Source organism: Anopheles coustani, chromosome X (assembly GCF_943734705.1).
Source record: "Anopheles coustani chromosome X, idAnoCousDA_361_x.2, whole genome shotgun sequence".
Taxonomy (NCBI): domain Eukaryota; kingdom Metazoa; phylum Arthropoda; class Insecta; order Diptera; family Culicidae; genus Anopheles; species Anopheles coustani.
Window position 1 is genome coordinate 8,240,264 of NC_071290.1, and position 18,535 is coordinate 8,258,798.

Here is an 18,535-nt window from a genome sequence, read left to right on the forward strand (position 1 = left end):
GTTGTAAGTGTGAGAAAAATTAAGGATAATTCAACGGAAAAAGCACTAACAAACGAAAGACGGCCTAAAGAAGCAAAACATAAGAAACTTAATCGTACGGCGAGCAGAAGGAAATTGTAGTTGGAACAAAGGACAGGGAAAAAAATGTTTGCGACCAAGAGATTGAACATAGATGAGGGAGCAGCTAAAAGGGAATCGATCCTGATCGATTAATTAAAAGCCATGCCCAGCGCTAATCCAAACGTTTGAGCTCGTAAAGGCGGTTGCTTCTTACTCTTCGGTGTACATTTTCCGTATGTGAGATGAATGTTATTGCTTACCAAAAAAAAACTAACATAACCTAATCCCTCGCTTATTCATAACCGAACCCTTGTAGTAATCGTTAAGGAGAAAGTTTGGTTTCCCCCTTCCGCCTTCACTTGGCTTTTCCCAGCTTTCCATCCTTGTCCCCTTTTCCGGCATACGTTTCGTTGATTGGAACAGTTTTCGTTCGGCACCAAATGCTAATCCGAATATAGCGCGGAATCAGAATAATCAGAGTAATCGGCATGGCTATGGAGACCCGATGCGGAAGGCAGCGGAGGTCACATATTGTTCATGTGATGGGCAATTTTATCCGATTCAACTATTTACTGGCACCAGATCGTTCCATTGTTTGAGAAACAGGTGAGCACCTGTTTGATAAACTCTGGCTATCGAAAGCTTTTCTCCTACCGTTTGCTGTCCGTTTGATTAGTTACCGTTGAGGTGTTGATCTCGCCTGACCTGTCGAAAAAAGGTGATACCGGGAATGCTGAAAACCGCGCACTCAAGTGCACTGCGGTGGTACGAACTCACCGGCGGTGGCAGCGGTGTTCGGTGACAGCTGTGTGTGTCCCTGGGCACCGGGATTGGACGGCGTAACCGATGGTACCGAGGAGAGGACACCGGAGAAACCGGGCGCGGTCGCGGACTCTACGATAACGCTCGTGTAGTGTGGCACCGAGCCGTACGCTTCAGCGTACTGCTGTGCATGGTGATGAGCTCGAACTGTCGGTTCCAGTGTGGCACCGTTCGAGGTTTTGCTGCCGCCATCCACGCCGTTAAATCGCTTGAGGACATTGCTATTGGTTGCGTTGTGATTAGTGTGGTTGTTGTTGTTATTGTTGATGTTATCCATGTTGTTGTTGTTGTTAGTGGCGGTGTTGTTGTTGTTGTTGGTGCTGCTGCTGTTGCTGCTGCTGCTGCTGCTGCTGCTGCTACTACTGCTGTTATTATTGCTACTGGCTTTCCCAAACTCAACCCGATGGCTCTGTGAATCGGCGGAACCGACTACCACTCCTCCATTGTTAATGGCGTCAGTGGTGTGGGTGCTGCCATTGCCTGTTGAATTGCCGCCGGCAGCCGGACTGCTGCATTGCAAGGATGAGGTCGGACCATCAACCCCGTTGGTGGTGCGTGCCCCGTTTTGCAGCGGGCTGTCGTTTACCCGTGGTTCCGTTTGTGCAAGGATGCTGCGGTTGCGCAGGTGTGCATGGGTTGCTTCTGTTGGCGCCGGTTGCTCTTGTACCTGGAGTTCGTGCTGGAGGCGGAACGATTGATGCGCTAGCAGTCCCTGCTGATGCTGGTCGAACCCGAGCTGCTGAGATGGGATGGTATCGAACGGCGAGGCAGAACTGGTGCTACCATCCAGTGTTGCTGGCGATGCTTCGTACAAGAAGGCTCCGTTTGGTGTACCACCGTTGGTGGGCTGCTGCTGCTGTTGATGATGATGTTGATGAGTGTGATGGTGATGATGATTATGGTGATGCTGCTGTTGTTCCATCATCTGGTGCTCCAGATTCGGATGGTGTTGATGGTGTTGCTGCTGCGACTGCTGCTGCTGACGTCCATTCACTTGAATCGGGTAATGATGAGTTTGAGTACCTTCCACCATCTGTTGTTGGTGATGGTGATGTTGGTGATGCTCCCGGTAGTCCATATGCTCTTCGTTGGTGCCACCGTGCTGACGAAGCACTCCTGCATCACCCAGCAGAGTAAGTGACTGCACGATCCTATCACTACTCATGCTACCATAGCTTGGCGGTTGTTGCTGCTGCTGTTGCTGCTGCTGTTGTAACTGATGATGCTGATGGTGATGCTGATGATGATGATGCTGCTGTAGATGGTGCTGCATATGGTGCTGCTGATGCGGCCCGTGATGTGCTGCAAGCGCTCCTTCACCCTCCGAGCTACTGCAGCTGTTTGAGCTAGCAGAGAATGGACGCAGAGCGATGGAATCCTGGCGGGAGTCGAAACCACCGTAGAACTGGTCGTAGTACGGCATATCCAGGAACGCGTCAGCCGGCGACGTCTCGGAGCCACCCGGTGCACCATTTCCACCAGCGTCTACTAGCATGCTTCCGGCGGTGCCCGTGGTGGAGCCTACCAGGCAGTATCCACCACCTGTACTAGCGTCACCAATACCACCCGAGGTGGAACCATCGAGCTGGCCCGACGCCCCACCGTAGTGCTGCATCTGCAGCTCGTAATCATCGTGTGTGGAGGACGACGTCGCACCACCATGGCTTACCAGGCAGGCCGTTGGTGCACCAGGTATAGGACCCATACTGGCATCGTCGTCTAGCGCTGCCAGCTGGTGAAAGCCCGAATGCTGCTGCTCCGATTGCTGCTGATGCTGCTGTTGCAGATCCTTTGCCAACAGCAGCGGGTTGTAGGCCATGCTGGCCTGCTGCGGTTGCGGTGGCTGCAGTGGCTGCGGCTCGTTCCCGCCACGACCTAGCGCCGACCCAACAACGGTACCGCCGATCGGAGACATATGCGTCGGTACGCCGGACGTGTGCCCAGCTACCGTCGCCGCTGCCGCTAGTGCAGTTGCAGGTTCGTTCGCATGCCCACGGTCCTTCAGCCCGGTTCCGCTGCCCGGCGTCACCGGAGTTACGGTCTCCGGCTTGACCGATATTGACGCGTTCTGCTGCTGGTGCTGGGTCGGAGTCGGATGCTGTTGCACCTCGTTTAGCAAAAGATCGTGGGCTTCTTGGTTGCTGAAAGGACAAATCATCCATTATTGTATTTTATTAAACCCTCACGTAACCTAACAATCTACTGATAGGTTGTCTACTTGTTCAGCTAACTGTTTGTTTGGACTCCTACTCACCTCAGCACATAGTTGACGCTTACGATGCAGTGTGGGCGCGAGGAGCGCGTGTTGTGCACGACGGTTGCATACGACTGTACCCAAGCCCAGCCTCCACCCTTCGTCAGAAATCGATAGTATTTTGTCGTCACTTGGCCCTTGTACATCACTGCCGTAAGAACAAGCGGTCGAAACAAAAAAGGCACAATTAATTCCCGCCACCCGACTACTGACGCAAGGCTCAAAGGTGTATGTGTGTGTGTGTGTGAGTGCGCGAGTGAAAAAGGTATCGATTTCGCTCCCGGCAGTTCGCAGGACGAAAGTTTACTTACGGATTTGGTGCGAGTAGCGCATGTGAAGGATGTCGGCTGCGTGCACGTACTGGTAGAGGGTTTTTTCGATCAGGTCTTGCGGCTCGTATCCGGTAAGTTGCGCCACTCTGCGCCATGGCGGGTGCCAGGCGGGAAAATTTCAGAAAACGAGAGAAAACACACGCAGGGGGCCACGTTATATATTTTATTGATTTTCCGACAGCCAAGGGGCGCGTGAGGGGAAGGCGGCGAGCGGAAATACCGGAAGCGGGAAAACGAGCTGACGAAGCCAAACTCAAACAAAGTGAGCGCCGGCACTTAGTACTTCAATTAAATTCGAGATTGAACACGTTAGGAGGATTTCAACGCGTTCCTTTTCTTTGTCGTGCCTCTTTTCTGTCAACAGGCATACCTTAAGCGGGATTGTGTTGCTAATGGATAGAATTGATTTGCTGTTGCTCTCGAAAGAAGATGGAGATGGGTGGAGAATTTGAATACTATCCTTGGGAAGCATGTTGTTACCGGGGAAGTAGGAGGGTATCAGGCAGTATAGGAAAAACACCTAATCGGCGAAACACTTCTCTTAACACATAACACAGAAACAGAAACTGACGAAGCTATAGCGTTACGAAAATGAGAGACCGGGTTGACCACTGCATAGCATTCTGGCATGGTTCCGTTGGTTCTCGTAACTGATCCAGAAGGATTGGAAGGATCAGAAGGATTGGAAAATCAACTATTAGTTATAGATTTAGAAAGGTACGGATTGGAACCTTGCTAGAGTCACCTTGGTATAAGACCCATTGAATAGTTCGCGGATAGTGCGATGTATATTGCAGGAGTTCGGAAGTCACTTACTTGGCGTCGAGAAAGATTAGCTTCAAGTCCATGCTGGCGCGGAACATGAACATGTTCTGATAGAGCTTGATCTCGGTGATGGCCGACGGAGGCAGCGAGTGGCCGACGGCCACGAGGCCCAGATTTTGGATGCAGCTGTGCCCGTCGCCGTACGTTGCGTCGCCCGGGTAGATGCGCGCCTTGAGGTACCCGGAGCAGTGGATCACCTGAGGGAGAAACGTAGCGAAATGTGTGTAGATACGGGAAGTTCAGAACTTCAGAGAACGATGGTGGCATACCTTATAGCCGCTCGTGGTGAGACCTGCGTTGCGCTTCGCCAGAACGCACTTCATGCGCAGAAAGAACGTCCGCTCCACCTCGATCGTCTGTGACAGCTGATGCTGACCGAACGCGTGATGGTGGTGATGATGGTGATAGTGGCCGTGGTGATGATGATGATGCTGTTGTTGCTGCTGTTGCTGTTGCTGTTGTTGGTGCTGGTGTGGTGGCTGCTGATGAGGTCCGTAGCCGGAAGAGGACGAATTGCCGTAAGACGAAACGCCGCTCCCGAGAGGCGAATCGTTCCCCCCGACATGCCGATGATGGTGATGGTGATGCATCGGTGGTAAATCTGCGGTTGATACTCCGGTGGGTAACCCGGCCGAACCGATACTTTGCGGTGGCGAATCCGGGCCCGCTCCCGGATGCAGAAGGTTGGCGTAAACAGGTGAAATAGGCGAATCGGCCGGAGGTCCTGTCTCGCTGGCGCTGGGAGCTGTGGCCGACGGTAACGGTGTCGGTGGCAGCAGCGAACCGGTGTCGGGGTTCGGTGTACCGGCCGGTGCGACGAACATGTTCGGCTGCAGTGACAGCACCGACGTCATTTCGTCCTGGTCGTAGTTGTGGATGTACTCGTAGATCGAGTTGCCCGTCAGCTCCACCTGGCTCAGCCCGAGGTGCACCGAGGCCGTCTCGGAGATGTACATGATTTTGCCATCGGGCGCCACCACGAATATGAAGCCATCGAGCGTCTGCAGCAGGTGCGAACCGAGCTCCTTGATGGCGAGATCGCGCGGATTGTTCGGGATGTGCTGGGAGCCCCAGGCATCGCCAAGACCTAATAGAGCAAAAGTGGCCAATGAATACCTGAGACACGCTGTTCCGCCAGCCTGCGGTACCTACCTTCCGGAAACACCTGACGCATCTTCAGGTAGGACGTCGTCAGCCGTATAATGGAGGCCTTGTCCAGCTGCGAAGTGATGGCGCTCGGCAGTGGGAGCAGCTTGGCCAGCTCCAGGAACTCCGCGTTCTCCTTTTCCCGCCGGGACCGGGCGGCATTCTTGCTCTTCTCCTTCATCGCAGTGTGCGATATAGGACCTGATCAAAAGGAAATAGTTGAGTAGTGAGTATCAGTATCGCCACAAAGCGTTTTCTCTACTCGGTGACAGTGCGCTCATTGTTCGAATGTAACGACAAGCAGCGACCAACGGGGTTTTACTGGAAAACCTTCCACGCTTCAGCACTGTGCACGGTTTCACCAACTTCGACAAAGAGCGATCGACGGTTTTAGCTGGAAAGACGCTGGATTTTACTCCCTCGACAGTGCTAGTAACCAGTTTTGAAATGTGAGATGCCTTCCTAATCGACGGCGACTCATGCATGGGAACAATGTGTTTTCTATTACACGCCTATTATGAGTTTATGACCTCATCGTACGTGACCGTACCGTTCCCGCGCAACCAGAGGACCCCGAGATCAAACTTTCCCCCTCTCCCTTCCTTTCTCTCTCTCCCTATCGATCGGGGAGAACTACGATCCATAGTGGTTTTTTCTTCCAAGCGCGCAGCAGCTCTGTGCAACGGGCAAGATTCTAAGGACCTGTCCTTTCCCAGCACCAAACGACGCATAAGGCACTTTCTCGTACACAGCCCACCACGTACAACCCGACCAGGGTAAGTTAATGCAGGTTTGCGCGTACCAACACTCTCCCGCACAGTAGCAACACCCATGTAAAGACGGTGGACAAACCGATCCATTGTTGGCAAGCCTCAAACTCGAAAGTGAACGTTATCGTAAATCATTGGCACTACTCGGGACTAATAGCTCAGTTGCACTGTACGTGTATGTGTGTGTGCGTGTGTATTTCGAATTTTCCGCGCCGGCAAACGAAAACATTTTTTCCGAGGCGCGCCAAGACGCATCCCGATTCCGATTTTACGACCGTGACGGAAGTTTCCCACTGCCTCAGCCGCTCGGCCAAGGGCGAAAAGTACAGGCTGAGAAAATTCACTGCCTTTCACATGACACGAAGCGGGACTCGATGACTAGTCAAGACTTCTTTCAGTTTGCCAGCCAGAAAAAAAGCCAATCTGTCACCTCCCAAGCTCACTTTCTTCCTGGCGATCGCATGCAAAATCACAATCAAATCACAATCCCAACTCCCCGAGCCGTGCGCGGAAAACTCACTTTTCGGCATTTTGCTTGTCGTCTCTGCGCGCGCGAACGTCGAACAACACGGATCGGAAGATCAGAAGGCACTGGTATCAAGCCGTCACAGGCAATCAAAGGCCAATCCGGCTCGGTTGAGCCGGGTCCTTTGGAAGCGGTTTTAGAATCACGTTTCGACACGGGTTTAAACGACCCGACCGTTAGCGAAGTCGCGGAACCACTGCTACTGGAAGCATCTGCACTTGTCACCGTCCGGCGATCGACTGTGGCATGGCAGTGTTGTTTCCCGGCGCGATCAGCAGGCCACGAGGCGGGGGCCCGGGCGTCGCGGGGCTCGGTGCCGTCGCTTGGGAGAAGTCACCACCACCACCACCAACACCAGCAACAACGCCCGGGCAAAGGGAAAACGACTGGCGACACATGAAAGAGTCTTTCAGTTGTGGCAGATGAGGTTGTAATAACTAAATGATCGCACGGTCGCTACCGGGTTGAGGCCTGGAGATGTTGTTCGAAAATGTTCGATAGTCACGAGGTTTGTTTGAAGAGCTTGTAGTCAGATGGGCCGGACTTCATTCGAGCGGCGTTTTGTGTTGGGTAGTTCAAATTCATGAATCCAAGCGATTTTTGGAACTAAGCGAATAAATCCCAATCTTTAAAGAAGCGATTAATAAACCTTCAAGGATTCATGATTCTCCAAAAGTTACGCGAATTTAAACAAAGATTCGCGAACCCTTTGCCTTCAATTCGCGTAGATTAATGAGGCGACGAATTCATGAATCTTTAAAGCTTAATAAAAATTCATTGATTTCCAATAATTGGACACATTTACAAGAATGAATCTCTCTGCGAAAAACTCACATATATGCCACACTTGTTTTGATTTGGAAAGGGTTTCAGGGGATATTGACAGGGCCTCGCGCTTTTGGGAATTGAACCTACGATCATTTGAACGAGATGGAAACCATGGCTTTTACCTGGTACGCCGTGGAGCTATACCGTTTTGTTTACATTCGGAAGCCTTCGCAATAAAATCTCGCTCGCTCAGTGTCATTGCCATTCCTTCGGGCGAAAGGGGCTAACAAAAAATGGCATGGTGGCGAGTGGTATGACAGGGGGGGATGGAAGGGCGTTGTTTTTTGTTTCCGATTTTGACACTGAGCGCCCTCGGGTTTTGCCGGACCGGCTGGCCGTCGGGTTTGTTATTTGTTGACAGTTGACTGGCTGGCACAGTGGCCGCGACGAAAAACAAACCCGGACCGTCCCGGTCTGGCCGGGGCCACGGGAATCCACTTCACCCTTGTCGAACACACACACATACACGAGTTAGCCTTCTCCACCACCCTTGTGACAATCGGATGCCATTGGATACGCTGCAAAGACGGCTCACCTTGCACCGTACAGTGATGTACAAACTAATAGCAAACGTTGACAACACAAAACCATTGTGGTTCGCACTCTTGGCACAGATTTGGCCCGCGATACCGTTAAATTTGTGTGAACAAAATTGTCCTCATCCTTATAAAATCGCACAACCATTTCTACTTGATAAAAAGTCGTCATTTATTTATGACGTTTTTAAAAGTAGTTTCCATAATTTTCTTATTTTACTGTGATTTCTGCCACATTTAACCTCACTTACGTGGGACGTGCGGCAAATTCTAGGGCATAGTGCCAGTATTTCAAAATTGACCGGTGAAAAATGTGTGAAAACTGTGTAAAACCCCTTATGCAATTTTAATATGTCAAATGACTTCTCTATAAATCAAAATCGTTATCAAATTTCGAGAGGAAAAACCCTTTTCTTGGGTAACCATGGAACTACAAAATGATAAATCTAACGTGTGAGGAGTTTCAAATCAAATTTAAATAAAACAAATAAATAATTATATCATTGCATATTCCATCATTATTATTTGACAACCAATGCAATTTGCTGCACTTTAATTTGTTTCCGATTTGGGGAGAGGGAAACAAACCGCGGCCAACGAAGCGTTTGTGAGATGTGTGTCACGCTTGCATACGGGTGTTTATTTTGCAAAACAAAAAAGGGTTTCCTTTGCGCCCCTATTACCTGACGTCTTTCCGGATGTTCGAAGATGTACACGCACGCAAAGATGCAAATCGATGTGACAATCGATGGAACACCCTCCTCGCACAAGGAACGCTAACGCTCATCGCATTGTCTATAAAGGACGTACCAATAATGAGCCCACAGTTCCCGGGCCGACCGGGAAAATCTACGGGCGATCTGACAGGAGAAATCAGATATCCTTTGGGTTGTGTTTGAACGAGGACAAAACGTTTCACGTTGTAACGGACTCCGCTTCATTTGCTTTTCACTTCATTCACCATCGTTTGATTTTGTTTTTGTTGCGGAGAAATCATGTCAAATTTTACATTACATTTACTCCCTACAGAGATAGTACAATGTGTTTTGTAACGTTTTACATCTCTTTTGTGTGAATTCTTCTTCTTCTGATGATTTAACCTACAAATGTTTGCTATACTTCCTCATTGGGATGGATTTTCTTTAGGAAAACACAACGTGCTGCAACTTTTCGCATGCTATAAAGCCGAGTGTTGTAAATATAAAATGTCATTAAACAACAATAAATCTATAACATTTCTATAGGCAGGATAAATATCTAAGGCAAACTCCATTTTTAGTATAGGATTGCTCGCTTTCGGCAAGCTTTCGACTCAAACTAATAAATACGATATACGAACCCTACGACAGTTCATTGACCCAATACTGTGGTGGAGTTAGGTTTCGCTGCAGAGTTGGTACCTCTTACAGATTTTGAAAGAATTGGTGGTAACTTCAGGATCTGTACGATTTGTTTTACTTTCGTTCAAAAACCCAATAGTTCGCGGTTAGAGCTTAAAACAATAGAAATTTTACTTTAATAAAAGTGCCCCGAAGGTTGGGACGTCAACAAACCGAATTCTGTCAAGTGTATCTGCAAGCGTTACCTGCCTCAAGCATGAATGAATTACGTGCCACAGACACGGTTGAAGCAACTCACGTGATAGAGTTCGAAAAAGAGGTGAACAAAGCACACAGAAACACACCCAGGCACACTTCGCAAAATAAGCTGCTCATCCCTCACGTTCTCCACGGTCCGAGATGAAGTTAGGAACATCGATTAGTGGGTTGTTAAAATATGTCAGATGATGGTTCGGTCCGACCATCCTCATAAACATCCTTATTGCTGAGACGGAGCCGGTTAATCATCGGTGTGCAAGATTTACGACCCTTCCCCCATGCCACCAACCAATCACACTTGTCACATTAGCGGCCGCCAAGGTGAGCGTCGTAAAAACGTAAACCTGTAGTAGCGATCGATCGCACCGATCGATGCAGTGCCGGCTTTACTATCGGCCGTTTCGGCACGGGTTCGACGTTTGGTGCCGGGGATTTTCCTTCGGAGGACAGTGCCCCCTCCCGCTGTAATGTCAATTCGGCACGGGACGATGCCGGAAGACGGAATGCTTTACGAATGCGCTTATATTGCGGCAACTGATTGCAAGCCCTTGAGCCGATGTTCCACAGCGCGGGTGCAAATCGCTGGTCCGGCGAGGTGTCGGGAAGATAACAACCAAGCCGCATTTTCAGGTGGCCAGTTGGAAGACATATTTTAGCCTTTCTCATTTTGTCTCCAATAAACTGACAAATCGAATAAGGGCGATGGCACCAACTCATCCGGTTTGCTAATCCATGCACATGATCGAGCTGCTAAGCACCCGGCAGATGGTCGCAATGCAGCTGCAAAATATTGGGTCACAGGTTAATACACTTTCACAATTAGCTCGCTCGACCACACCATCATCATTTACTGTTCGCGAGCGTTCGGGTTTTCTAATAATTCTAATAATAGCGACGGCAGCATCCAGTCCGCATTTTGTGCAACTGTTGAACCTAGTACTCATACAAACACATATTCACAGGCCCCCGGCAGATGGTCGCCAACAAGGCTCCTCACAGTATTCTTCCATCACAGAAAGAACAACGGTGGCAGGATGCATTTTTATTTTTAGATTGGCGAACATAATAGTGTTCGACGTTTGGTGCGTTCGGTTTCTTACCAGTAAGCTGTATAGATCCTATCCGTACAGCATACTGCATCAAGAAAACGCATAAGATAACTTGTAACAAAACAAAACAAAAAAAAAACGCAGTGTACGATGCATAATAGTAAGCAAAACATCTGAAGCTTCTGAAAATTTTAAAAATCAATTTTGATTTAAGAGATTTAACGGTTCCCAAAATAATATTTGTCGACATGTTTCAGTTAAGAAAAAAAATAAATCACTTACACTTCAAATGTGTTTACCAATGCGGGGGAAAGAAACACTTGCGGTGTTTTTCTTCTTCCATTTTTACAAAGATATATTTGGTTTTCCACTCGTCGAATTGAATTTCAAGTATCATTTAAAATTATCATTAGCTTCAATCTACCTCAATGGTATTTTATTTAAATGTTTTTTATTTGGTTTATTTCATACGATATCAACAATTACTAATCAAGTTTAATCAAACGGCTGTTGTTTTATGTAAAGGAAAAAATCAATTTTGCAATTCATCATGAAAATAACCGTAAAAACCTACGACAAATGCTTAGTTTGATTGTTATTTTTCAGAAGGGGTTTAAAAAAGTTATTCGCCATCGAATTGACCAGGTTTTACACACTACTTCATCCGATGTAATATCCCTTAAAAATTTAGTCCAGTATTTCGAGCAGATCAATCCGAAAGAGTGATATTTCGCATCGAAAACTGTTTTACAGAGGCCTTGCTTACGTGGATTGACATTTATTCTGCTGAAAATCAATTTGTCATCCATAGCATCATCAGTTAATGAGTTCGAAAAGGTGACTAAAAGTTCTAGAAATGGTAGTGCGTTTAGAAGAATTTCGCGCTCTGCATGCGATTAGCGATTAAGGGAACTTTGAATAAAATGATCATCCCCAGAGTGAAAGATACTCCGGAGTTCAATTGCCTTTAACTTGATTGGAGAATGAAGAAATAAATGAGAATTGTTATATTACTTTTAACATTTGTTTTGTCGATACCGGATGATTTGAAACAACACTGCGATCGATTTGTTTTGTTTATAAAAGTATTCATGTTTAAACATCACCTCTTGGCACCAATTTTTCTACCATGTTTATGCTACCGTAATTAGTACCGGCATCAGTGAAGGCCATTCATCTTGATAAAAAATAAAACGGACTCTGTTAAAGCATAGAAAAAGTAAATTGAAACATACTGGTGGATAGTTTTCCAAAAACCGTCAACATATCCGAAGCATTGCGCAAAACGGACCGATGCGTAGAAGAATCGTCAAGTCTTTCACTGAACAAATTTTGACAAAAAAAACGTGCTACAGACTGTGACATAAACAAACATCCTCAGGTCAAGCGCACGACGCTATATGGTTGTCGCGACAAATGAAACGCGTGATTGGTTTCAAATTCAAAATGGGTAGTGAAGTCGAATGTTAAAAACCGAAAAACATTAAATTGTAAATTATTATAGACGTTCGCTTTGACCGGCTGGGCACTGGTCGGAAAGATGACGACGCGGATGCTGGGCAGACGTTGCTCGGCGCGCTGGAACATTGTTTTTACGACCCGTTCGTGCTTTTCACCAAATTCAGCGAAACCCCAAACCCCTTCGTGCGCTGCCACGCTCGTCCCATGTTTTGGCGAACGCTCTCTCGGTGTCAACCCAAACGGGCGTGTTATGTTGCTTATGGTTTATGTTTTATGCTGCCCCGACCCGTTACATGACTCCCTCGCGATCGTTCCGTAACACTCGAAGAACGCGAAAAGCGGCGATTGTTTGGCGATCGGGCGATATGTTTACGTTAGGCTCCTCGGAATGCGCCTCGGGTTACGCCACGCACGGGTGATCACATCCGTGACAAATGCCTGCTCCGACAAACCCGCACGATGAGTCCCGATGAGGTGACCCCGGACGGAAGCGCTGTGAAAATAAAGAGGCGACGCGCGCGGGTACTTTGTCTTTAAGCAGTACGCCGCGCTTCCGGTGATCCGGTGAAAAAGGATCCGTGCCGGGTCACCCGCAGGCGGAATCCTCGCTATCGAACGGAAGCTGTATGATGGAACACAACCAAAACAAAGAAAAAAACCTTCGAACCTACCAGAACCTCCAGCGTAAACTTCAAGCTTGCCCAAACCTCGCTCGGAAAACGTCACGTAATTTGTTACTTCATACTATGCATGACTTCATTTCAACATTACGCCTACCAAACCGAGCATCTGCGGAGCAAGTTGGCCCGGTTTTAGGTTCTGTTTAGTTTGGCTGTCGATATCTCTGATTGCTCCAAAGGAAACACATTTTCTTCTAAATCAAATGAAACTTTGTTTCCGAGGAAACACTTTTTCACGAAACAAACATACGAATGTCGCGAATGAGAACGAAGGTGGTGGATTTTAAGTTAAACGATCGTGCCTAACTTAGGGCCTGACTTCACCACAATTTCACCAGGATGCGATCGCCATCTATTCCAAAACATATTTTACATTGAAAACCTTGCCTTAGAAAATTAGGTGTGGCTGGGGTACTATGCACCTTTTCCGATTTCCTATGGAAAACGCGTTATGGTGCCGAAAAAAATGGTATGTGAACTAGAACATGGTCACCCTGTGAGTTTGATAGCTCTACATCGACAGAAACGCGAAGTAAAACAAAAAAAAAGATCAAACAAACTGAAACGAACTCGTATGGATCTAAAATAAAGATGTTGATTAATAAAAGCATTGATTCTTTGCATTTACTTCCGATCAAATCGCAGGAAATTTTTGTTCCTTTTAACTGATCCAAAATTGATACAGAAATATCTAAAATTGTACTTGTTAGAAACTGAAAAAAATCATTTTTCTTTTAGTAAAAAAGGAAAACTTTACCTACAGGTTACAAGCTCGAACCTTAACGAACCAAAATGTTTGATAAAATCAACAATCTCTAGTAAATTTCATTCAACAATAAATAGTATTCCTTAATGGATGGATATCACCCCAGGAGCCTCTAGTTTTCACCATTATAGGCAGTGGATCTTCATCAATCGTGCCGTGCCTTATCAGGAAAACACTTCTCACGCCTCACCAGGCTCTGATCACCGGCTTCAATTTTTGTGACATAAGAGACCTTACGGACAAATTTTCTTCCGAATCAAACTACACGTCCTCGACGCGTACAAAGGCTATAGATGTTAATCGCACGATCATGCCTAATCAGGGAATCACTTCGCACCATTTGATTTTTGAGTCGGGTTTTCGCCTTTCGAGCAAACGGTTTCTCGTACGACACTGTTGGTCACGTTTATCAATTCTATCAAACGTAATTTGCATCATAATTGGAAGGACTTCCATTGTTAATACTGTTGTCGTGGGTTCCTCCTTAAGAACCATAGATTAGGTCGTTGTCCTAAGATGTCAGAACCTAGGCGATCGGACCGACTTGATACCGGGACGGTGGGCCTCGAGTAATTACCTTAGTGGGAAACAGCTTCACAGTAGATTTGCCAAAGGTTGATCGTTTCTCACCGTCAAGAGGTTGATCGAGGATGAGTTGAATTCTGCGATCTCCGGAAAGATTCAAGCACGCTGCTAGTTATTCGCCAGCTTCCTGGACATTCGGACTACATCCGTTCCTCCTCTCAGAGGTATACGCACTTTTGGTTTAAGAACATTCACTAAATATTTTCAAGGACACAGCTAGGCGCTAGGACTAACTACACTCTGGATCTCTAATACTCGATCCGTTTACTCTCGATCCTCAAAGGATGTTGTACAGTACACTTTTTTAACCCACCCACCCACCCACACAAACACACCTACAAACACTGTACCATGTACGCAGCACCGCTAGACCCGACACGTCAGGTCGGATGGTTCCCGATCGTCTGAAGAGCGACCGACTCGGGCGACGCTTGCAAAGGCCAGCTTCGGGCCGAACTTTGTTGCATCCTCGCCACGGCCACGCGCCTCAAGACTCCCAATCTGCCGCCGTCCACCCGTGTCACGTAGCGAAATTCGAGCCAGCGAAACCGAACCGCTATGGTTCGCTCCTGCTCCTGCCAGCTTCCGAGCAGACTTCAAAACAAAGGATGTTTTCGTGCGTGTAGACAGAGCAAACAAAGGATGTTTTCGTGCGTGTGAGCGAGCGAGCGAGCATCCGGAAAAATGTGGAACGTCCCGGCATGGACGGGAGGCTGCGGTCGGTCGGTGGTGGGAATTGCGTGAGATCGTGATTTTTCCATGATAAATCACAAACCCATAATTGGGTGGAAGAAGGAGTTGCAAGGAGGGGGAAAAGAGGCGTGTTTTTCAGGGCCTCCTGTACGAAAAGGATAGCTGTTTAGCAAACATGAAACGGAAGAAGGAGAAGCGTATGGCGTAGGGTTGAGATGGTGCCAGGACGAGAAGCAAACCTTTGTTCAATGAACGACGAAACGACGAACAGAGCGCGAGAATTCTGAGTCTTGAACTTGGTGAAAGGAGAGGGGACCGAGGGCTTGGGGGGAGGGGTTGCAATAACATGAAAATCGAAGCACGTCACGCACCAGGCACATTTGCGTACGCTTGTTGTTGCCCACCCGGGTTTAGGGCAGGCGACGCGGTGACAGATAATCGGATCGTGCCTTTTTGAAAAGGATTGTACGGGAGAGGGTGTTTGGGGTGACGGGAAGCAACATTCACGATATAAAACTCGAGCAATCATAAACACACATCCACTGAAATAAATGAACATAATCAAGAAACCTTTGGAATTAAATTTTGACATACGAAGTGACACTTCAAAGGAATTTTGCTACCTTCAATATAGATACAACAGCGTAGAACCAGATTGATTCCATTTTTACTTTGAAATATTAACGAACTATTTTGTTTATTCCTACCTCCTTGAAGCAAGTTGCATATAGAACAACTATAAACCCTTTGAATTCAAGATACTTCATGTAAGAAATTATGCTAGCGAACCTACAAATTTGGATTCAATCAAAACAACCATTCTCGACAACACTACACCTGGCTTAAATCCCCATTTTTTGAATCGACATAGGGGAAAGGGTGTTTTATGCACCAGTTGCGAACATTTGATTGGCTTGTACCTAGCTAAATAATGCAATTTAAAAATAAACTTATATATGTAGGTATAAAATCATTATATTGAATTATTATTATATCCCAGATGTTGATTTGGGAAATTGAAATAGATTGATAAGGAATTGATTTCGAAAATCCTTGTATTGTTGTTGCGGAGACAAAAACTGAATTTGGAAAACTGTAACTGATCTAAATATGTGGCGAAATATTAATTATAACAAAATTAGCCTCTTTTTAGTGGTTTTGTTGTTACTGGGAGAAGGCCTCTCTCAGATGAGAGTTTCTGTGTCCGACCGACGCTATATTATAGATCGCTGGTCAGTCGTTCGTAATGCCGGATTTCATTGTAATTAAGTTTAGTTAAATTAATTGCATCATTTCGGACGATCAAATTTGTTTTCGAATCACAAATCGTCCAAGCAAGTATGAAGCGTTTCCGTAAATTGAAGTCATTATTGGCATGCTGTATTTTACCCCACAGCTTAGGACATTTTCAACATAAATTGTTAGGTAACTTGTCAATTTTTATGTTGTTTAGCTTCTATTTGGTGCGTTTTGCATAAACGAACATAAATTCACTAATCTTGAATCGCGCAAGGAATGTACAGTTGCTCAAAGTCCCCTATTTTTATTGATTCACGATGCTTCATCAAATGCCCAAAAGTTTTACAAATTATTAATATAAAACATGTTCTAGAAAACATTTAAAGAAACTTGTGATAACATTCTTACAATTAAACATTTTAGTGTTCAAAGGAAGGAAATCGGACGGCTCATTAGACAATATCAGGAATCGATATTGCACGGTTTGAAGCATGTAATATAGAACCAAGCAATTTGACGTTGTTAGGACACTTTTAAATGTGTTGTTCTACAACAAATTAGACTTATCTGGCCCAGTTTCACCCTTTCCAAAAGAGAAAGAGTTGGATCGCATTTGATAGTTGCAGCATGAGCTGAAGAAACTCAGCAAGTATCTAAGGTAACGTCAGACTACTTCCTGGGACCGTGTCCGGGAGTCCAACTTTGTAGGCAGCGGCACCGATCAAACGTGCCTTAGTTAGTTCAGTGCCACCCTAGACCGACTTTAGAAACCCCTTCCAAACGGACCGTTTCAGCTGCGAGAAACGACGAAACGAAATGTCAAGGCTCGCGTGAACTTCGGTCGGTACGTCACTGTTGGCACATTGTAGGCTTGATGGACCAAGCGAGTGGGTGAAGCCGTAAAAATCGATGGGAAAAAGTTACAACGATAATAACATTCTTCTCACATCTCGCGACATTAGTCACGGCGACAAACGGGTGACGACCGTTGGACCCTCACGTTGTTTACTCTGAAGAGCGAAGATGCGAGGATCGGTGACGCGTTCCGTAACGTATTGGCGTTGGACACACTGTATAACATTGTAATAATCTGTCATAAAGTACGCGCACTGAAGCTGAGGAGTTCATCCGGTTGTGGGGGGAACAACAAAATTCCCAGTTCTCCAACCCATCCAAGCACGCTGCGGCTTAAACCTGTCACCAGAGTAGACCCCGAGCATCCCGGATGGCAACTCTTCTAAAGATTATCTCAAATTTTGCCGCACAGTTTCCCTATATTTGTTATTCCGCGGAGTTGTTCATGATTGGCGCTTTAAAACCATATCATCCCCTCTAATGGGAGAACTATTAAAACGACACGGTCGGAATATTAAGGATGTTTCGAGGCGAGATTTCTTACCAGCTCAGCTTGTCAGCTAGCGTTCATCTGTTTTTTTCTCTGAGGCGCAATGTTGTTCGTTTTGTAGTCTGGCACCTGCGCATTCACGGCTCTAAGCTCCTCCCTTTCGCAGCAAGCGCATGCCATAAGGCGTCGGGGGGTGATTATAGCACGGCGCTATAAATTGTTACCCTCAGTAACAACAATAAAAAAAAACTCGCAACAATTCAGTTCCGGCGGGACAAAAGTGATTGTTTTCTGATGGGAAACGGCGTCCGCCAACCCGCCATATGGAAGTGGTTCCGAAGATAAGGCACGCGAGCAAATTGCTGAGCAAACAACCTCACCATTACCTCGCACTGGTTAGACGTCGTTAGAACAAAACGGAACATCCGATATTCCGACATGCGGCGGCTACTTTTCTAAGAGGGAAAGTTCGGAGCTCCGTCAACCTAGACCAGGATTAGAGAGGGCGGCTGAGCTATTGAATTGGTGTTAAGGGCCGAGTGTTTTGTACACTGCGGGGAACAAGAATAGCACCACCACGTTTTCGATTTGCCAATATTTTCGAATTTTCCTTTCTGCATGAGAATGTACAGTGTGTAATCGTATGACAATCTGTTTAATATTTTTTTAAGGGTAGAGAAAATGGGCCAATAAAATAAAACCACTTTGGTTCTTGTTAAAAATTTAATTATATTCTGAAAAAATATGAAAAAAAAATCCTAGAATGAAGAATGGAACAATTTTCCCATTTTGCCGACGACATACATCCACTAATTTACCAGCAATCAGAATTATCATCTTACGTGATGTGGGTTTTAGACAATAAAAAAGAGGTTTACAAGTGGCTATTAAAGCCTTTTATCAGGATACGAATTTATCAGGAAAAGTGACAGTGTCAGCCTCCACAAACATTGTATCATTTAATAATTTTAATAATTTTAATAATTTCAAACAATGGATACAAACTATTTGCTTCTGAAA

The 18,535-nt window shown here is 46.4% G+C and overlaps 1 protein-coding gene across 1 annotated transcript; it reads right to left on the reverse strand.

The window, feature by feature from the left end:
* Positions 1-415: 415 nt before the first annotated feature.
* LOC131268991 (protein single-minded-like) lies at positions 416-6,739 on the reverse strand. Its single transcript, XM_058271301.1, has 10 exons — positions 6,730-6,739; positions 5,446-5,640; positions 4,563-5,380; positions 4,285-4,490; positions 3,448-3,554; positions 3,137-3,284; positions 2,121-3,023; positions 1,877-2,039; positions 1,283-1,738; positions 416-1,210 (listed from the first exon to the last, which is right to left on the reverse strand). The coding sequence occupies exons 1-10, from the start codon at positions 6,737-6,739 to the stop codon at positions 809-811; spliced, it is 3,408 nt and encodes a 1,135-aa protein (XP_058127284.1). The 3' UTR covers positions 416-808.
* Between the last annotated feature and the right edge of the window lie 11,796 nt (positions 6,740-18,535).